Consider the following 19,425-nt stretch of genomic DNA (forward strand, 5'->3'; position numbering starts at 1 on the left):
TCGGGCAGGTGGCGTGGTGCCTTCTGGGATTCGTAGTCCACGGGCAACCAGGGGGCCCATTTTACATCCAGTTGCCAAAGCAGCCCAACAATTTGGACAAAGTTTGGACACAGCCACAACTGGTCCAGACGCTTCTTCGGCCTCACCGAGAAGGGTCGGAGGAGCCTTGGCTGCTACTTGGTGTGAAGAGGCTTCGACCCGCCTCCCCACTTCGTCTGGACAGAGGAGGGGACACGTGTCAATCACCATCCCAAACCCGCCAGGCGGTGCGCGCTCCCTCTCCCCCCCCGCGGCTGCCGCTGAGGGGGAGGCGCGGGCACGCGATCTTCTGGTGGCGCGCGCTCGTATGTAAATGAGCGGGCGTGAGGTCAGAGGCAGATGGAAAAGGAAACAGACAGAATGGCCGCCGCGGCTCCCGCTCCTCCTGCCGCTGCCTCCTCCCCTCAGTGCCGGAGCCCTCGCTGCACGGCGGAGCGCAGGGGAGTCCGCCGAGAACTCGACTCCTGGCGGCACCGCCTCATGCACTGTGTGGGTAAGAGAGGGGAGACTCCTCTGCCGCGGGAGAGCGGGGTCGCGGGAGGCGGGGACCGAGCCCGGGTCTCTGGTAGCGCTGGTGGAGGAGCGGCTCAGGAGTCTTCCCGGGCGGGTGGGAGCGGCGCCCCGGGGTCTCTGCCCAGGAGAGGGGGGAAGGTCTGCAGCCCTGGGTTTCTCCGCGCGGCGCGGGAGGAGAGCGTAGCGAGTCCCCTTGGGGCCGAGCTCGGCGGGATGGGAAAGACAGGCGGGCGGGCCCTTTCTCGGTTCGGGTCCTTTTGTCTAGGCGCGTCTTCTCGCTTGTGCGAGGAGCGCCGGCTGCCCCCTCCTCCCCACCGGGAGGGTGTGTGGGGGGAATGGGATCCGGGTGTGTTTGCGCCTTTAAGAAAGAGCAGCTCTGCACTGACGGTTGGGATTTGAAGTTTTCCCTCCTCCCCTTGGAAGTTGTCATGGCGACCGCAGTTCTCCCCGCACTCCCTCCCCCACCCCCCCAGCCTGTCCTGAGGCTCTCGTGCAGTTCCCCTGTGTCATGTGACTCCCCGAGGGCCCAGGGGGAGGCAAGTCTGGGTGCCTTTCAAACTTCTTCGCGCTGACATCCCCACACGGGGGGAGAGCACCAGAGAGCCGCCCCCGCTCTAACACCCTGTCTCGGCCTGCGGGGGAGTCCGTCGATGCCCAGCCACGCTGGGCTGCTGCTGGATGGATACCTGTGACTGGAGACCGCTTCTAGGTGCGGGAAGGGGATTTGTTCAGCCGCTGGGTGAATGTATGAGATAATAGAGAATGACTCTGTCCCCTTCCTTATTTATTATATGAGCTATCATATTGATTGATCTCTGAATAGATTTTTTTTTTTGGTAGTCGCCTGCTTATTGGTGAATATTTAGGGATTGGAGGGGGGGTGTTCATTTGTATCGTCCACACTGAGATCTTGCTTGTCAGGGAGACAGGTAAAACAAACAGTCTTTAAATGGCATAGCAGATTCTTTACTCTGTTTGCATTCATCTCCCCAATGGCTGAGCCATGAAAACACACCTCGATAACTGAGATGATAGGCTTGAATTCACTTAGCATTTTTGTGTATCTGAGACCAAGATTGAAGTATGAATTAAATATCTGATATATACTTTTACATGAAGAGTGTCTTCTGCATTGCAAAGAATTGTCTCCATAACCCTGTAGCCTTCTGACTTAGGTTGCTTTAAAAGTAAATTGCAAATCATCCTGATCTGTTGTTGTTAGTAGGTGAAAAATATTCTTTCAAGTGACATATTTTCTTTTGAAGGGTATGTGTGTGGCTGTTTGTTTCCCCACTGCAAAGTTATAGCTTTGGTTATAGAAAACACCAAGTGGTTAAAAAACAAACTTTTCTTGGTATCTTTTTTGTGGTAAGAAGATAAAACCCAGTGTCATTAGGATTATAGGGTGAGTTGTAGTTCAATGGGCTACTTAAATATGGTACTGGGGGAAAACTTGGGTATGTGTCATCCATCTGCTCAGACTTAATACGTATCATCTTTTAATTATATCAGGTGGCCTAAATGCAAAATTATATCTTCATGACAGGATCCAATAGCAGGTGAAGGCTGGTGAGAGGAAAATCTCACATGATAGCACACTCCTGTCCTAGCAAAATGAATATAGAAATTTGTGAAATTAAAATTCAATTTGAACACTTTTTTAAATGTTTGTCAAGTTTGCTCTAATGTTCACTCAACCTCATATGAAGTTGTCTGTGATTTTATTTTTTTTACTTTTTTTTTTAAAAACTTGTTGGTTCACTTTTAAAAAAAAAATATTTCTACCAACATGTTTTTTTTTCAGTTCAATTTGATTACACAGATACAGAATAACCAAAACTCCTTTACTTTGCCAATACCTTACTTCTATCTCTTGTTTTGTAATATTTCCCTACTGTTATAGTAATATTTTTTTTCAGCACTGCATTCGTGCCTGGTTTGTCCTCCTTATGATGGTGCAGCAAATCCCAGTCCTATTGTATTTAAAAAGCACTTTTGCCAGGCCCTTTGTTTTAATGCTGTCAGTGTGCTGTGGTTCACTAAATGCAAAACTAAAACATAACTACTGAACTCCTAAATAGATTCCACCATGTTGTCACTTAGTGCTCTGTGTTTGCTTCTACCTTTGTCTCAGATTATAGATTTAGGGTAGAGATTCTTTGTTCTTTACAGTGCCGAACACACGGAACACACTGATATTGAACTAATAGTAATTGTGCGTATCCCTTTCTAACTGCTAAGGAGGAAGTACATTGCTATAGGGTTAATGATTAGTCACAATCCCTATCTCAGGTAGGTATGAGCTTTTTGAGCAGTTCTTAGCTAAGAGAGAAAGCATTAACAAAATGACAGGAAAGTGGATGGGCAGGAGAATAGAAATAGTGTACTTTCCAGGCTTTTGCTACTTTTTGAAACCTCGTGGACTTTGGTTCAATAAATTATCTTGCCTATTAGGTGAAACCATCAATTTGATAGTTGGAGTTTTCTTCAGGCAATGAAGATTTCTTTCAAGATTGAAAGGCTCAAATGCTGGTGAGAACGGGAAATGGTAACAGCATATGAAAGGTAGAACAAAACAGCTAGGTTAACTCATTCATATATGTCAAATTATTGGGTGGTCATGTGGAGGAGGAGGGAAATCTGGGTTCTTAAACAAATCTAGCAGTTCATTTCTACCTCTGAGATAGAACCACTTTTGTTTCTGATATCTCACAATTTATTGATGACAAACTTGGTCACTAGCATCTCTTTGAGATCCTCAAGTGAAAAGCCCGACAAAGTGCTTTGGACGAGTTATTTCAGTGTTACATTATCTTTCTGAGATGGATAATCATACTAATTTTATAGAAAGGATAAATTGAGTCACAGTCTAAAGGGATTTTATCTAACATACCAGAACTTGGTGCTGCCATCCTAGGTTATATTGAGTACTGTCATTCATTTCAACAAATGACTACTTGAAGAATAAGGCACTGTTCAGTGCAAAGTTAGAGGACAGAATCAAACTGTTTATTTCATTAGTGAACAGTTGGACATAATTTATACGTTTCAGTTTTTTGGTATAGATATTTAAGAGTTTGAGAAACTGAAGAAGTGATGCAATTCTAAATGAAAATACCAGAACATTTAGAGTCTTGACTAACATTTCTCACCTTAAACTGGAGTGATAGAAAATCTAAACTGGTTTGGTAGCAGTTCTTGAAGGATGTAGACTCAGAAGAAATGTCTTTTCAACTGAGAGAGAGATTCTGCATAGGCATATACCTTTTCTGCAAGCATTCTGATATGTTATCTTTTTGAATAAAAATTTCATTGATTCATTTCCTAATTGCATTCCACTGAGTTGAGGGGGTTTGATAATTTTATAGCTTTATGAGCATGGAGCTATAAAACTGAGGTTTCATGTACTATATTTCCCCCTCCGTTTATTTATTTATTTATTTTATTTTAAATAGGTCTAATGCTAGCAGTACTAACTTAGTCAAGGGAAGTATGGCTCCTTTTAGCCTGGGAGGCATCCCTTTTTGAAGTCTCCATGGTACAGTGTTAATGGTCACTTACTTATCAATACATTAAATCCAATTATATGAAATTGTTAGGGGCACAGTTTTGATGGGGAACAGGCACCCACAGTTGTCAAACGTTTTACTTGGAATAGCAGGTCTTCGTTACCTCTTGGGATTATTCCCCAGAGGAGCAAATGTGGGTAATTTAGTATGAATTTTTAAGGGTGGATTTCTAACGGGGTTAAATAGTTCTTAAAATAAGTGTGAATGACTTTTAGGACCATACTTTAGGTTTCATTGAAGTTAAGGTTGACACTGAAATTTTCATGCTGGGTGTCTGTCTCAGGCTTAGTTTTTTGGAATTTTCAGTTAAAATAAGAGAGATTAAGGAGTTTTGTTTTTCCCTTGATGGTGTGTGGGGTTTTGTTTGTTTGTCTTTGTTTTTGTTCCTACCACTTCTGTTAAGTTCTAGTGCCTCCATGTTTTGGAGCAGGGACTTGACATTTGGCAGGTGAGTTGCCCTCATGCCAGTCTCATGAAAATTCACCTAAATTTGGCCTGACTGTAAACCTCTGAAATTACAGTTCACATAAGATTGGTAGAAGTTTTACATCTAAATTCTGATTTCATGTGCATTGATCATGCTTCATCCCCAAAGGGCTCCTACATGACAACTGAGCTATGCATGCACCATCCTGGGGCAGCAGGGACTGAGCAGGACTTTCTGTGCAGTTGCTCCTCCCAGTTGCTGTGGGCAGCTGGGCATTGAAGGTGAAAGCAAGGATTTTGTCTCTCGTCCTGTGTCCCTCCATTATTGTCCAAGTAGCATGGACAAAAAGATGCTGGAACCAGTCTGACTAAAATGCAGTGGAGAGGTGCTGGGAAGGGCTGAGATGGAGGGAAGATCGGACCAGAGGTGGGGTAATGATAACAGGGTGGGGGTAGACAGGATGGGAATTCAGTGGCAGAAAGACTTATAATCACTAGAGTGCACTCTCCTTCAAACCTTGAATTTTAGCCAGATTCCTAGAATCTCAACATTCCTTTGCTGTCTAGCATGTATAGATGGTAAACCCACTGAAGTGCATATGTCATCCCTCCCTAGGGATATGTCCACTTGGATAACAATATTTTACTTTTACTTGAGCTAATGGAGTTACTAGTTGTAGAGGTCTGCACTGTGGATCTAAAGGCCCCAACCTTGCTGATGACCTATGCGGAGGTCAGTATGGTTCCACATGGTGGAATTTGTTTCTTCAGTTCGCTTTTTAAAAAACACCCTAGGGAATTACATACAAAAAAGTTAAAAGAATGTTACATGAATAGTTTTAATTTTGAAACTCTCACTTTTGAGTGCTTGACTTCAGAGTCTTAACTTTTTTTAATATGTAGTTCTTGTATGTAATTTAATATAGGTTAAATAAAACCTCATATAAACAGAAGTATTTGCATATTGCCTTATTACAGTGGCAAAGTATTTTTATATTTGAACTGTATCTTAGTGAATCCACCTAATCTGTTAAGAAGTTTCATTCTGATTCTAACATTATTTCAGAGGGTCTCCAACATTTTCAGAGTATGGCCTATCCCTTCATTTGTGATGAGAGAGACCGCCTCTCCTCCCAGTTGCTATCACACAACATCCCTGAGACAATGATAGAAATTACTTATTTGGAAAAGTAATATTAGGAAAATATGCTCATGTGTTTAACTGTCCTCAGAGGGAACAATCTTTTTATCCTCTTCATTTTTTTGGTGGAAGAGGAATCATACTGTCTTTTTATTCTTCACACCATCCTCCTCTCCCATGAGTTCTATTTTCCCTCAGTTGGAATAAAGGGAGTAGTCAGCACCATTTGACTAGCCAGCCTTCTGTGGACCATCGCTGGTTCGTGGACCTCAGTTTGGCAACCCTGGTTAGTATGTTCTTGATTTCCAAACTGAAATGTTGAGTAAATAAAGCATAAATGGTGAAAGTGTAACTAGACTTATAAAATTTGAAAGGGAGGCTATCTGTTTAAACAGTATCTGTATGTTTCTCTAAAAATATTAACCTTAACTTTCTAAGATCCCAATTTATTAACTTTTCCCACTTACCTCAATTTAAATGATAAATACAGAATATTCACTTTAATTTTTTCATGTCAATTTTATTTTCTGATTGGTTTGAAAGCATTTGTGTAGGATATTTAAATCAAATTTCAAGGATTTGGGCTCTTTCTTTTCTTATATTATTGAAAAGTTTTGGTGAAAAGATGGGTTTTGAATTTTGTCTTAGTGGGGATCCATGATGCTTTTGCGGAAGATTATTCCATCACTGTGGGCTGGCTGTTGGAACAGATTTGTCTCTTGCCTCCATGTTGTCCTTGACAATGTGTCCCTCTTCAGTGCGTTTTGTCATGGTTGTTTATCTCAATCAAAAGACTTTTCTGAAGTACAGCATTTTTTTTATAGTTCCTTAGCACTCCTGTAAAATTTTTTCATACACAGTTCCTTCCAACAGTGCAGAGTTGTTTAAATCACTATTGTGATTTACTCAGAGCATGTGTAGACTATCATTGTATCCTGCCCCTAGTCACTCAGCTCTTGTGCAGTGCCTGTATGGACAGGAAATGCAAACCTTGCAGCTGCAGCAGTGTAATTAGTCCTCCCAGTGTAATTCCCTAATGCTCTTGCTCACCCATTAGTGACAGCTTTGGTAGCTCAGTGCTATCTGTCAAGCCACTCACCAACAGCCTGTATGCAGGAAAGCACTCAATGTAGTGTGTGGCTGCTCTGAACAATTTTCTTCCCTTGCCACTCCAGTCTTCAGAGCAGCAAGGGAGGATACAGAGATAATAAAATGAAATAAAACTCCTGCATTTTAAAAGATATTAACTTTCTTGTCTCCCCAAATTCATTTGAGAAACCCAAGAAAAATAAATGACTGGTTAGACAAGCATTACTCATGCTTTGTTGGGGATTGCTACAGCAAGCCAGTGCTGCCTCAGCATGATCTGCCACTCCTGAGATGAAGAAAAACAAAGGATCATATAATTGAAATATACGCAGGCAGGGGTATCACTATACCCCCTCATATCCTCAGATAATTCTTCTGCCTCTCCATGGTGCTCCAGGGTCTACTTGTGTGTCTCTCTGTCTCTCTCTCAAGAAGTGGTACGTTACCCGGTGTCCACACTGATGTGATTGGATGTCCTACCTTTGCACTATTCTTGTCTGCTTCTAGAAAGAAACCCTTACTTCAAGTAGAAAACAATATAATTTTAAATTTCTAGTTTATTTTACTATTAAATAAATGGAAGAGAATAAAATCAGGTTCCCTGCCAACTTGAATGCTACCACCTCACACATGGCTGTGCTCATCAAAATACCTTGACTCTCCACTCATATGCAGTGTCTAATTGGCTGCAGGTACACTGGGAGCTTAGTGGCCTTCCTGCATGGAAACTGCCAGTGTAAGGGTATAGGAGATGTATCTCCTGTTCTTCATGAAGAAAGATGGTTATGATCCTTATGCAGGACAGAACTGTTTGAGGCAGGTAATCAAACAGAGCAATGGTAAGAACAATTAACAGACTATGCCATACTTGCAGGGAGTACTGTGTGTACCCTTTGCACTCAAAACAGTATGACTTTTGTGTGGATATACACTGCCAGTAAACTCTCACTGGTGCAAGTTATAGTAGTTAAATTATGTAGTGTAGATAAGGTTAGAGATCATCTTGTAAGTACTCGTTTTGTGCCTAGAAGCCTGTGGTTTTGTAACATTTGAACAATTCATACTTGTGTATATTCCAGGAAACTAGTGGTATACATAAAAATCCTGGGCTAACATATTTTGAACTTCCTTGCTGTTATCTTGTTAGGCCACTATAACTATTCATATTTTTGTGGTGTAGCTTAATTCACTAGCAAATAAATGTTAATGTGGCGTTAGGTTGCCCGGTGCTATCTTATGCTTTTCCAGAAGTTGAAGGGTAACTAAACGGAATCCTCTGAAAACCAGAAACTATAGAGTTAAGGTAATGTCTCCCATCACACCCCCACAAAATCTTAACTCTGCCTCTCTGGATTGGCAATATGCACTTGGTCCAAAGCAAACCTGTCCTATTCCTAACAAAATCTGCCATTTTCTGTGTTTGTACTGTGTTATGTTCAATACAATTCTAAACTATCATTCCTCTTAGTACACTCTAACTGACCCTCTCTGTTAGGTGGAACTGCATCGATTCAGGGATTGATTGCAGCAAGTGGCCAGAGCTTGCACTGGTTTCTGAGGAGAGGTGCCTCTGCAGCTAGAGGAATCAGAAATCCCCTTTTTCCTGGGCTGAATAGATCATCACAATGGCCTCCTTGCCTCTGAAATCAAGGAATATGTGAAAGAGTTCTAAGAATGATTAGCATTTCAAGGCCTCTAGAAAAACTGTTACTGTCACCTTCAGAGGCTGACATTTCATTAGGTATGTCAAGAAGAAAGGAGAATGTAGTCACTTCATCATATTCAAATACACTTTTGCAGACTGAGACAACAAGAACGCCTCATCTGCATTGGCATTCATACACTGCCATGCCCTCTCTGCTGCACTATTGCTCTGGGGAATTCTAGCCGCTTATTGGCACACAGTGCACCAGTCAGGTAACAAAAGGTGATGTCTCAGACAGATGAACAGGTGTTAACGTCTGGCAAGTCTTGGGTGTTTATATGAAGTAATCAAGTGTAGGTCAGGCTTAGTTATCCTGACTTTACTAATCCACACCTAAATTTGACCTTTATGGCAGGGTGAATTTGATTTAAATCATGATTTAAATCACTAGTCAGGAAGACTCAATTTAATCATGGATTTCTACATAAAAGTACATTTCTTGTTGGTAAACCTTAATATATTTCTTCACAACTCAGATAGATATAGGTTTCATTTTTAGAAGGTACACACTATACATTTTTAAGTGATTTTTTTTTTTAACTTTTCAGATTAGTTTTACAGTTAGATCAGAAAATGAATGATAGTTGGGTTATTTCATTTACCAAAGGTAATTGAAGCAAATATTTATGAAGTCATTGGGAAGTGAACTATCTCCAATTCAAAAGGTTAATCATTAATATTTGGAGGATTTTCTTGCCATGCTGTATTAGGAGGAGAACATCACCAGACAGACATTTAAATTGTTTTAGTTAACTAAAACAATGTTATGTGTTCTGGATTTTTTTCTTCAATAGCAAACATATAATATTTTAACAAAACAAGCATATGAATTTTTGAATTTGGTTAAACATTCAATTTTTAAATTTAGGTTTGTTTTTGTTAAAATTGTTTTTAAATAAAAATTAAATGAGAGGTGTGGTTTTTATTGTTTAAAAATAAATAAATAATTAAAACCACACAACAAAAATTCAGTTGTCAGCCAGGTCAACATGAAAAACTTAAAATATTGGCTTCTGCAGTTAACTCAGTCATCTTCACCTTCATTTTTCTGTTTACTCATAATCTGGAAAAGAAAAACAAGCTTTCCTACTTTTTCAGGTCCCAAACGATTTCTCAATTTGGAATGAATTAGTCCAAAGGAAGAAAATATTTTTTTCTACACCGGCAGAATAAGCTACTGCAGTTAAAAGTGAGATTATCACTTCAACAGTCTCTGAATCCAAGTGCTTAGGTGACTTCCTCCAGTTCACTAGTGTGACTTCATTTAAAACATCATCAGTAAATATATATTTCTTGAATGGTTCACCCTTAGCTCTGAAGTTTATTATAGTTGGCATTACGGAGGGATGATTGCTGGATGTCCATGTCATATCCAACTCCTCTTCTTCAGCAGTTAAGATTTGACCCTGATACCGAGTACTGAGAATATTTGCAAGAAAATGAGCTGGAGATAATGCTTGTCCCATTTGTTTTTTTTAATGTTGTAATTTAACTCTGTCATTGCATATTTCTCTTTTAAGATCTCACTCAGTTCCTTCCAAATTTCAACAGCGTCAGCAATAAAACAGCTATTTCCCTGCATTTTGTTCAAGGCTACAGAAATAGGCTTCAGGGTACTCGGCATACGTTTAACATTTTTCTTAAGCCCAATGTTGAGAACTTTGGCTGTGACAGTGCCATCTATTTTTTTTTTTTTCATGATTTTGTTCACAAACTGTCATCAGATTAGGCCAGTTCTTGATATAGTGCTCAAAACTGTCCAGTACTGAGTTCCATTGCACGTCTTGTGGGAGAGTTAGCTTGGTTCCTCCCACTTTTTTTCAGAGCAGCTGCTGCAAAGTGGTTGTTACGGAAGTATTTTGCAATTTCAAGAACATTAGCCTTTATTTCTGGAATACTGAAGCCTTTGACTAGGAGGTGCATCAAATGAGCACTGCAACCATATGTTGTTAGCTTGGGACTCTCTTATAATTTTCTTCTCATCTTGGATACATTTGCAGCATTGTCTGTGAGCAAGCTGCATAGTAGACATTTTAATTTTTTTTCAGTTTGTTATAGCTTTTACTGCTACTTCTTGTAAGTATTCTGCTGGGTGCATTTCCTGATGTACCAATTCTTTCTGTAAAGAAGACATTCCCCGCCCCCTTCTGTTGTCTCACAAGCACATAAAATGGAATCATTGTGGACATTGCTCCACCCATCAAGACTCAGGTTAACAATTTCACCCTGTAGACCTTTTGCACACTGATCAATTTCTCTTTCATAGACTTTATCCAGCAATTTGCCTGCGACATCTGCTCTGTTGGGTGGACTGTATCTTGGTCTTAATGACTGAACCCTACGGAAAGGAGAGTTGGTTGCATAAACAAACTGGGCAATTTTTTCATCATTACCTCTTTTTGTAATCTGCTGGTTCTTCTCACAAACTTAACTATGGCTGTTTTCTGGATGATGGATTTTTTTTTTTCTTTTTGTAACAGGTGATAGATATACTGTGGCTAATGTGACATACATGATGTGACTGAAACACTATCATTGGCAGATAATTCTGAAACTATAGAAAATGATGGTGATCTTGAAGGTGGATAGTCTTCAGAATCCTGTACATTGAGGATGGAGTCTCCTAAACAAAATAAGTCAATGCAGTTATTTAATTACTACCATTCTGCTCATTTAGTATTACTCATTGCATTCACTGACACTCAGTACTACTTTAAAGGTGAAATTGTAAAAGGAAGATCTGCCTATTTCAGCTTTTTTTATCACAACTGCATCTAAAATGATCATACCATAGAGTAACAATTTTTTTTCCCCTCAAACATGAGAATTCAAGAATAGTTGAGAAGGAAGACAGGCAGTCCTTAAGAAAGAAGCAAGAAATATAAAAAGTTTACCAACCTGAAGATCCTGCATGTTCAGACATGTTCCTTTCATCTTCAACGCAGCTTCCTCCTGAGAAGGAACACTTCTCATGGTGTTTCATTTGGGCATCCAGGCCTTGCATTTCTTTGTTGTGCTGTTTACATTTTGCATGTGTGCCTGTCTTGCCCACAGGGAGAGGAACTTCATTAAAATATTCCCAAACTGGGTGTCTCTTATGGCCTGCTGCCATTATAGGTTTTCCCTTCTAATGAGAGAATGATATAGTAGATCCCAAATCAATGAAGGCTACACTTAAAGACTTCTGGAATATGCTGCTCAAACAGTCCCACTTTTGTTTCTGCTGTCTGTCCCTCCATTCTCACATTTATCTCCAGACTTCTTTTCCTTGTCCAGATCTATTCTGCCCCAACAATCTTCTATTCATTGAACTTTTTGAAACTTTGCACTTTTAGAGAGAGGTAAGGGATTGACTGTCCCTCTGCAAATTTGTGTACACAATAGGTTTGAGGTCTGTTACTTCTCACCTCTGTATATTTATTTAAAAACTTTTTTGCTGTTAACAAGCATGTTCTCTCCGGAGACACATCCACAGTTTGAGAACTGCAAAACTAAATCTCTCTATTGGAATCTTCTAGACTGAGCACTGAGTTCCATTGGGTAGATAGATTATTTAGGTTAATCTTTCTATACAGAAGCCCCTAGAGCCCTGTAAAATTGGGTCCCTAATCCATGAACTATTGGAACTCATTTACAAAACTTTTCTTAAACATTACATGAATATATTCTCATACTATAGAATTAGAATTTATAATCCCTATTACATTATAGCTCAGATATCTCATCATGGATCTTAATTAAAACTGTTTATATAGCTTTTTGAGGGGAAAAATACATTTATCCAAAAAATCCAATTTAAATTAAAAAAAAATATTTATATTTTAAAATCATTGATTTGTATCCACCCTGAGTTTTTGGTAATTTATCTGTGCGTTACTGAACTTCCCCAAGAGGCACACATCACTCGTACTACTAGCAGAGGTGATAGATTTTGGAAAAAATTCTGAACTGGTTTCGGGTGCCATTGAATAGCTGAGTTCAGGGGCAGTCCAATAATATGCATTTTATGAGGGTCAGAGTCTTAGTTTTTTTCCACTAGCTCTGCCTCAAAAAAAACAAGAATCTGAACAATTTAAAAGCAAGTTATGTTTCAGCTGCATCTCCTAAACTTGCACCACAAACTCTTTCCCAGCTACTGTTGCTCTATCGTGGTTGTTTATCTTGAAACAAACAAGATGCACATGGGTTTTTTTAGAACAATTTGAATATTAAATATTAAATATTAAAATCCCTTTGAGCAAATGACCCCAAATCTGCATGCATCATTAGCCACCCCCTGGGCCCTGATGATGCACAAACATTTAAGGTAATCCAATTATGTATGTATGTAGCTTGGCTGAACCTTGACTGCAGTGTGGCAGCAACCTTCCCCATAACATAAGCTGTGGAGATCTAAAAAATAGAAAGGTCAGGCTTTACATCAGGAGGAAGCAGGTACTTCTTGGGGAGGGATAGAGTTTGGTAAATGAGAACTTTTTATTATAAAATAATGATCAGATGTGCAGTCTTTAAAAGATCATAAGCTGATGAGGGTAGCTTCTATGTCATTTAAAATCCTCAAAAGTAAAATGCCCATTAGAGCAGAGGTTCTCAAACTTCATTGCACCGCGACCCCCTTCTGACAACAAAAATTACTACACGACCCCAAGAGGGGGGGAAGGCTGAAGCCTGCACCTGCCCGAGTCCCACTGCTCCAGGTGGGGGGCCCAAAACCTGATTCCCTACCCCTTGGACAGGGGGGGCCTGTAACCTGAGCCCCATCGCCCAGGGTGGTAGGGCTCAGGCTTCAGCTTTGGCCCTGGGCCCCAGGCAGTCTAACATTAGCCTTGGCGACCCCATTTAAATAGGGTCATGACCCACTTTGGGGTCCTGACCCAGAGTTTGAGAACCGCTGCACTAGAGAAACCATTGCATTTGTGGAGTCTAACAATTGTCTTCTATGATTTTCTGTCAAATTTTTAGTGCAGGGCCATTAAGGTCCATAAGCACACTGGAAGGCAGTGGAATTAAATGAGATTAGTTTAGATTACTTACATTATTTTCATTTAATGACCAAAGTTCATAATGAAGGATGTTGTAAGTTATTACATTTGCAGCATACTATTATGTTGGAAGTATTATAGAATTGTTATAAAGGTGCTAAGGATAATTACTATCCAAAATATAACTTTTTTAAAAGAACTGGTCTTCTCCTTCTCCTGCCCATGTTCCCTCAGAGGACTGATCAAAACTGTAGAAAATAACAGTTCTAACCACCATAGTAGCAATGAGCTGAATGCTAGTGTACAAGTAAGTATGTAAGGAATCTGCTGAGCTAGCAGTCAGTAGAGGGCAGTGTAACAGTCATTCATTTCTTAATTGCATTCCATTGAGTTAAGAGAGTTTGATAATTTTATAGCTTTATGAGCATGGAGCTATAAAACTTGGTTTCACGCAATATATTCCTTTTTTTTTTTAAATAGGTCTAATGCTAGCAGTACTAACTTAGTTTTGGGAAGTATGGTTCCTTTAGCCTGGGAGGCATCCCTTTTTGGAGTCTCCAGTGGTACAGTGTTAACGGTCACTTTTACTTATCAATACATTAAATCCAATTATATGAAATTGCTAGGGGCACAGTTTTGATGGGGAACAGGCACCCACACTTGTCAAACATTTTACTTGGAATTGCAGGTTTTTGTTACCTCTTGGGATTATTCCCAGAAGAGCAAATGTGGGTAATTTAGTATGAATTTTTAAGGGTGGATTTCTAACGTGGTTAAATAGTTCTTAAAATAACAGTGTGAATGACTTTTAGGACCATACTTTAGGTTTCATTGAAGTTAAGGTTGACACTGAAATTTTCATGCTGGGTGTCTGTCTCAGGCTTAGTTTTTTGGAATTTTCAGCTAAAATAAGAGAGATTAAGGAGTTTTGTTTTTCCCTTGATGGTGTGTGGGGTTTATGTGGTGTGTGTGTGGTTTTGTTTGTTTGTCTTTGTTTTTGTTCCTACCACTTCTGTTAAGTTCTAGTGCCTCCATGTTTTGGAGCAGGGACTTGACATTTGGCAGGTGAGTTGCCCTCATGCCAGTCTCATGAAAATTCACCTAAATTTGGCCTGACTGTAAACCTCTGAAATTACAGTTCACATAAGATTGGTAGAAGTTTTACATCTAAATTCTGATTTCATGTGCATTGATCATGCTTCATCCCCAAAGGGCTCCTACATGACAACTGAGCTATGCATGCACCATCCTGGGGCAGCAGGGACTGAGCAGAACTTTCTGTGCAGTTGCTCCTCCCAGTTGCTGTGGGCAGCTGGGCATTGAAGGTGAAAGCATGGATTTTGTCTCTCTTGTTCTGCGTCCCTCCATTATTGTCCAGGTAGCATGGACAAAAAGATGCTGGAACCAGTCTGACTAAAATGCAGTGGAGAGGTGCTGGGAAGGGCTGAGATGGAGGGAAGATAACAGGGTGGGGGTAGACTGACTGTATTCCCATCCTATCTGTCCACCTCACATTGATAAATGGGAGTGGAGGTTCCCAGCTAGTGTCCTAGTTAAATTTGAGGGGGTCTTCAGGTGGTTCTCGAATGGAAAAGGCTGACAATCACTGCAGTGAAATATCAGGACATGCAAAGTTTGCCGTGTTGCATAGGAAATGTGCATCTGAATGTACCTGGTATTTTAGGCATAAGATGAAGTACATACAGCAGGGGTGGGCAAACTACGTCCCACAGGCCACATCTAGTCCACTGGACCGTCCTGCTCCAGGCCTGGGAGGCTAGTCCCCGACCTCTGCCCCGTTGTCCCCCCTCTCCCCACAGCCTCAGCTCGCTTGCTGTGCTGCTGGCACAATGCTCTGGGTGGCAGGGCTGTGAGCTCCTAGGGCAGTGCAGCTACAGAGCCTGGCCTGACCCGGTCTCTGTGCTGCGTGATAGTGGTGGCAGCAGTGGCGTGGCACGGCTCCAGCCGGGTGGCACGGCTGTAGCGTCGCCAGCCATCGGTGCTACAGGCAGTGTGGTGGGGGGGGGGTTGGATAGAGGGCAGGGGAGTTTGGGGGGGTAGTCGGGGTGGGGGTGTGGATGGTGATGGGGTGGGGAGGAAGAATGGGATTGAATGGAGGCAGGGGTCCCCAGGGGGCAGTCAGGAAGGCAGGGGGGGAGGAGGTTGGATGGGGCAGGGGTTCCAGAGTGGGGGAGGGGGATGGCAGCAGGAATGAGAGGAGGGGTTGGATGGCGCAGTGGGGGTCTGGGGGCAGTCTGGAGACACGGGTCCCAGAGAGGCTGTCAGGGAGCAGGGGGGATTGGATGGGGCAGGAGTCCGGGGGCTGGGCCACGACCCCCTCCATACAATTTATGAAACCCAATGCGGCCCTCAGGCCAAAAATTTTGCCCACCCCTGGCATACAGATACTCCTTACCAAAGTGACATCTCTGGCCTGGCAGAAAAGCAGACAACAGTTTTATATGCATTTGGTATGTAGCTACCTCTATTTTTATTGGCTTTCAATAAATACAAAACAAAATGTAGTCTCAGAACTTGCGCAGTTATCTACACTTCTGTTATCTTGTGGCATGGCTTTAATTTAATCTTTTCTCCAGCGTTCCCTCCAATGTCATTTTTTGCTGAGTGTAAGTTTAGTAGTAATGAGCATCCTCCCTCCTCCTCCCAAATCATATGCTGTCTTTATAGAAGTTGATTTTTAGAAATCTATTTTATACAGTCGATTGCAAATGTCCACCCTAAGCGCATTAAGTCAGCGGAGTGCATCCTCACTACTGTGGCTTGCATTGACTTACGGAGTGGTGCACTGTGGGTAGGTATCCCACAGTTCCTGAAGTCTCCGCCACCCATTGGAATTCTGGGTTAAGCTCCCAATGCCTGATGGGGCAAAAACATTGTCATGGGTGGTTTTGGGTACATGTCGTCAGTCTCCCCTCCCTCCGTGAAAGCAATGGCAGACAATCATTTCATGCCTTTTTTCCGTGCAGATGCCATACCACAGCAAGCATGCAGCCCACTCAGCTCACCGACACCGCAGCTGTTGTGTCCTGGGTGCTGCTGTCAACAGATGGTACAGTAGGACTGCTAACCATCGTCATACACCACTTTCGCTGCAACTCTGCTCTGCTGCTCTTGCCTTGATAGTTAATTTCTCCATGTTGTCTGTCATGAGCTCCCGGGTACGTGTGTTCTTCCTTGGGAAATGTGCGCGATGCTAACTGTCGTTCTCCACTGCTTCCGCTGGAACTCTGCTCTCCTGGTGCCATTAATCCACCTCGCAGGTCCTGTCATTGTTCTGTATAAATCTGTTCTTGTGGCATCCGTTGTCATCCACCGATTCCACTGCAACTCTGCTTTCCTGCTCTCCTTCAGACACAGTACCACAGCAAGCATGGAGCCTGCTCAGCTCACCGTTGCTGTTGTGAGCACTGTAAACACCTTGCGCATTATCCTGCACATACTGCAGGGTAATGCGCGAGAACCTGCAAAAGCAGGTGAGGAGGCGACGACAGCACAATCATGATAGCGATGAGGACATGGACAGACTTCTCTCAAAGCACAGGCCCTGGCAGTTTGGACATCATGGTGGTAATGGGGCAGGTTCATGCTGTGGAATGCACGGGAAACAAGCACAGACTGGTGGGACCGCATAGTGTTGCAGGTCTGGGATGATTTCCAGTGGCTGCGAAACTTTCACATGCGTAAGGGCACTTTCATGGAACTTTGACTTGCTTTCCCCTGCCCTGAAGCACAAGAATACCAAGATGAGAGCAGCCCTCACAGTGGAGAAGTGAGTGGTGATAGTCCTCTGGAAGCTTGCAACACCAGACAACTACCGGTCAGTCCGGAATCAATTTGGAGTGGGTAAATCTACTGTAGGGGCTGCTGTGATCCAAGTAGCCAGTGCAATCACTGAGCTGCTGCTATCAAAGATAGTGACTCTGAGATATGTGCAGGTCATAGTGGATGGCTTTGCTGCGTGGGGTTCCCTAACTGTAGTGGGGGCGATAGATGGAATGCATATCCCTATCTTGGGACCGAACCACCTTGGCAACCAGTATGTAAACTGCAAGGGGTACTTTTCAGTGGTGCTGCAAGGGATGTTTCACCGACATCAATGTGGAATGGCCGGGAAAGGTGCATGACGCTCGCATCTTCAGGAGCTCTGGTCTGTTTGAACAGCTGTAGGAAGGAACTTACTTCCCAGACCAGAAAATTACTGTTGGGGATGTTGAAATGACTATAGTTATCCTTGGGGACTCAGCCTACTCCTTAATGCCATGGCTCATGAAGCCATACACAGGCACCCTGGACAGTAGTAAGGAGCAGTTCAGTTATAGGCTGAGCAAGTGCAGAATGGTGGTAGAATGTGCCTTTTGACGTTTGAAAGCTCGCTGGTGCACTTTACTGACTAGGTTAAACCTCTGCTAAACCAATATTCCCGTTATTTCTGCTTGCGGTGTGCTCAACGATATCAGAGAGTAAGGGGGAGAGGTTTATGGCGGGGTGGGAGGTTGAGGCAAATCGTTTGGCGGCCAATTAAGCGCAGCCAGACACCAGGGCAATTAAAAGAGCACAGCTGGGTGCCCTGTGCATCAGAAAAGCTTGAAAACCTGTTTCATGACTGGCCAGGCTATGGTGTGGCAGTTCTCCTTGATGAAAACCCGCCCCTTTGGTTGACTCTACTTCCCTGTAAGCCAACCGACCTCCCCCCTTCGATCACGAGTTTCAGAGGCAATAAAGTCATTGTTTCCAAATCATGCATTCTTCATTAATTCATCACATAAATAGGGAGAAAACTCGCAAGGTAGCCTGGGAGAGGTGGGTGAGGAGGGAAGCACTGGGTGGGGTGGTGGATGAGGGGAGGAGGGAAGGACAAGACCACACTACATTTCAAAACTTATTGAATGCTAGCCTTCTGTTGCTTGGGCAATCCTCTGGGGTGGAGTGGCTGGGTGCCCGTAGCCTCCTCTCCTCCCCCAGCGTTCTTGAGTGTCTGGGTGAGGAGGATATGGAACTTGGGGAGGAGGGCAGGCGCTTATACAGGGGCTGCAGTGGCGATCTGTGCGACTGCTGCCTTTCTTGCAGCTCCACCAGACGCCTGAGCATGTCAGTTTGCTCCCCCATTAGCCTCAGCATTGCATCCTGCCTCCTCTCAGCATGCTTCTCCCTCCTCTCATCGTGTTCATTTAACACTTTCCTGGACTCTGCCATTGTTTGTCTCCACGCATTCTGCTGAGCTCTTTCAGTGTGGGAGGACTGCATGAGCTCTGAGAACATCTCGTTGCAAGTGCGTCTTTTTTCCGCCTTCTAATCTGCACAAGCCTCGGATGGAGATGATAGGGGGAGCGTAGAAACATTTGCAGCTGTGGGAGGGGGGAAAAAGGAGAGTAGTATTTAAAAAGATACATTTTAGAGAGCAAAGGGAAGACTGAATCAAGCGATTCACATTACATAGCACATGTGCTTTTGGTACAAGGTCGCATTTTGCCTCTTGTATTGAGTGCTTGCCAGTTTGAGACATCACACATGCTTGGCTGGGCAACAGAATTTGGCTTGTGGGCAGCCATGGTAAGGCAACGGGTTTCGGCTTCTTCAACCTTCATAACATGTGGGAATGGTTTTAAACAGCAGTACCTTCCTTTCCCATACCAAGCAAAGCCTGTTGGGTTGGCCATTTAAAAGGAGGGGCTGCAGTTTTAGGGTGAATGTGCAGCATAATCCAACCCCTCCCCCCACTGCATGGCTAGTATCAGGGAAGATCCCTGTCAGCCAAAGGCAAACAGCCCAGCAGGAATGGGCATCTTTGAATGTCCCCTTAAACAAATTTTCCGTATTTCAACCAGGTGACCATAAACGATATCACTCTCCTGAGGCTAATACAGAGATATAAAGAACGGATGTTGCTTGAATGCCATCAAAGCCCAGGCCCATTTGCTGCAAGGTTTTGTTCTGCAATGA

General features: G+C 42.7%; 1 protein-coding gene across 8 annotated transcripts in view; it reads left to right on the forward strand.

The window, feature by feature from the left end:
* Positions 1–378: 378 nt before the first annotated feature.
* LCORL (ligand dependent nuclear receptor corepressor like) overlaps positions 379–19,425 on the forward strand; it is a 174,113-nt gene continuing 155,066 nt past the window's right edge. For 7 of the 8 annotated variants that reach the window (XM_045018505.1, XM_045018506.1, XM_045018507.1 and 4 more), the window contains exon 1: positions 379–532. In XM_045018505.1, coding sequence (XP_044874440.1) covers positions 379–532 — 154 coding nt within the window. Of the gene's footprint in view, positions 533–1,041; positions 1,262–19,425 lie in introns of those variants that run through there. The other variant, XM_045018502.1, reaches the window with a different exon arrangement.

This window comes from Mauremys mutica, chromosome 5 (assembly GCF_020497125.1).
Source record: "Mauremys mutica isolate MM-2020 ecotype Southern chromosome 5, ASM2049712v1, whole genome shotgun sequence".
NCBI lineage: Eukaryota > Metazoa > Chordata > Testudines > Geoemydidae > Mauremys > Mauremys mutica.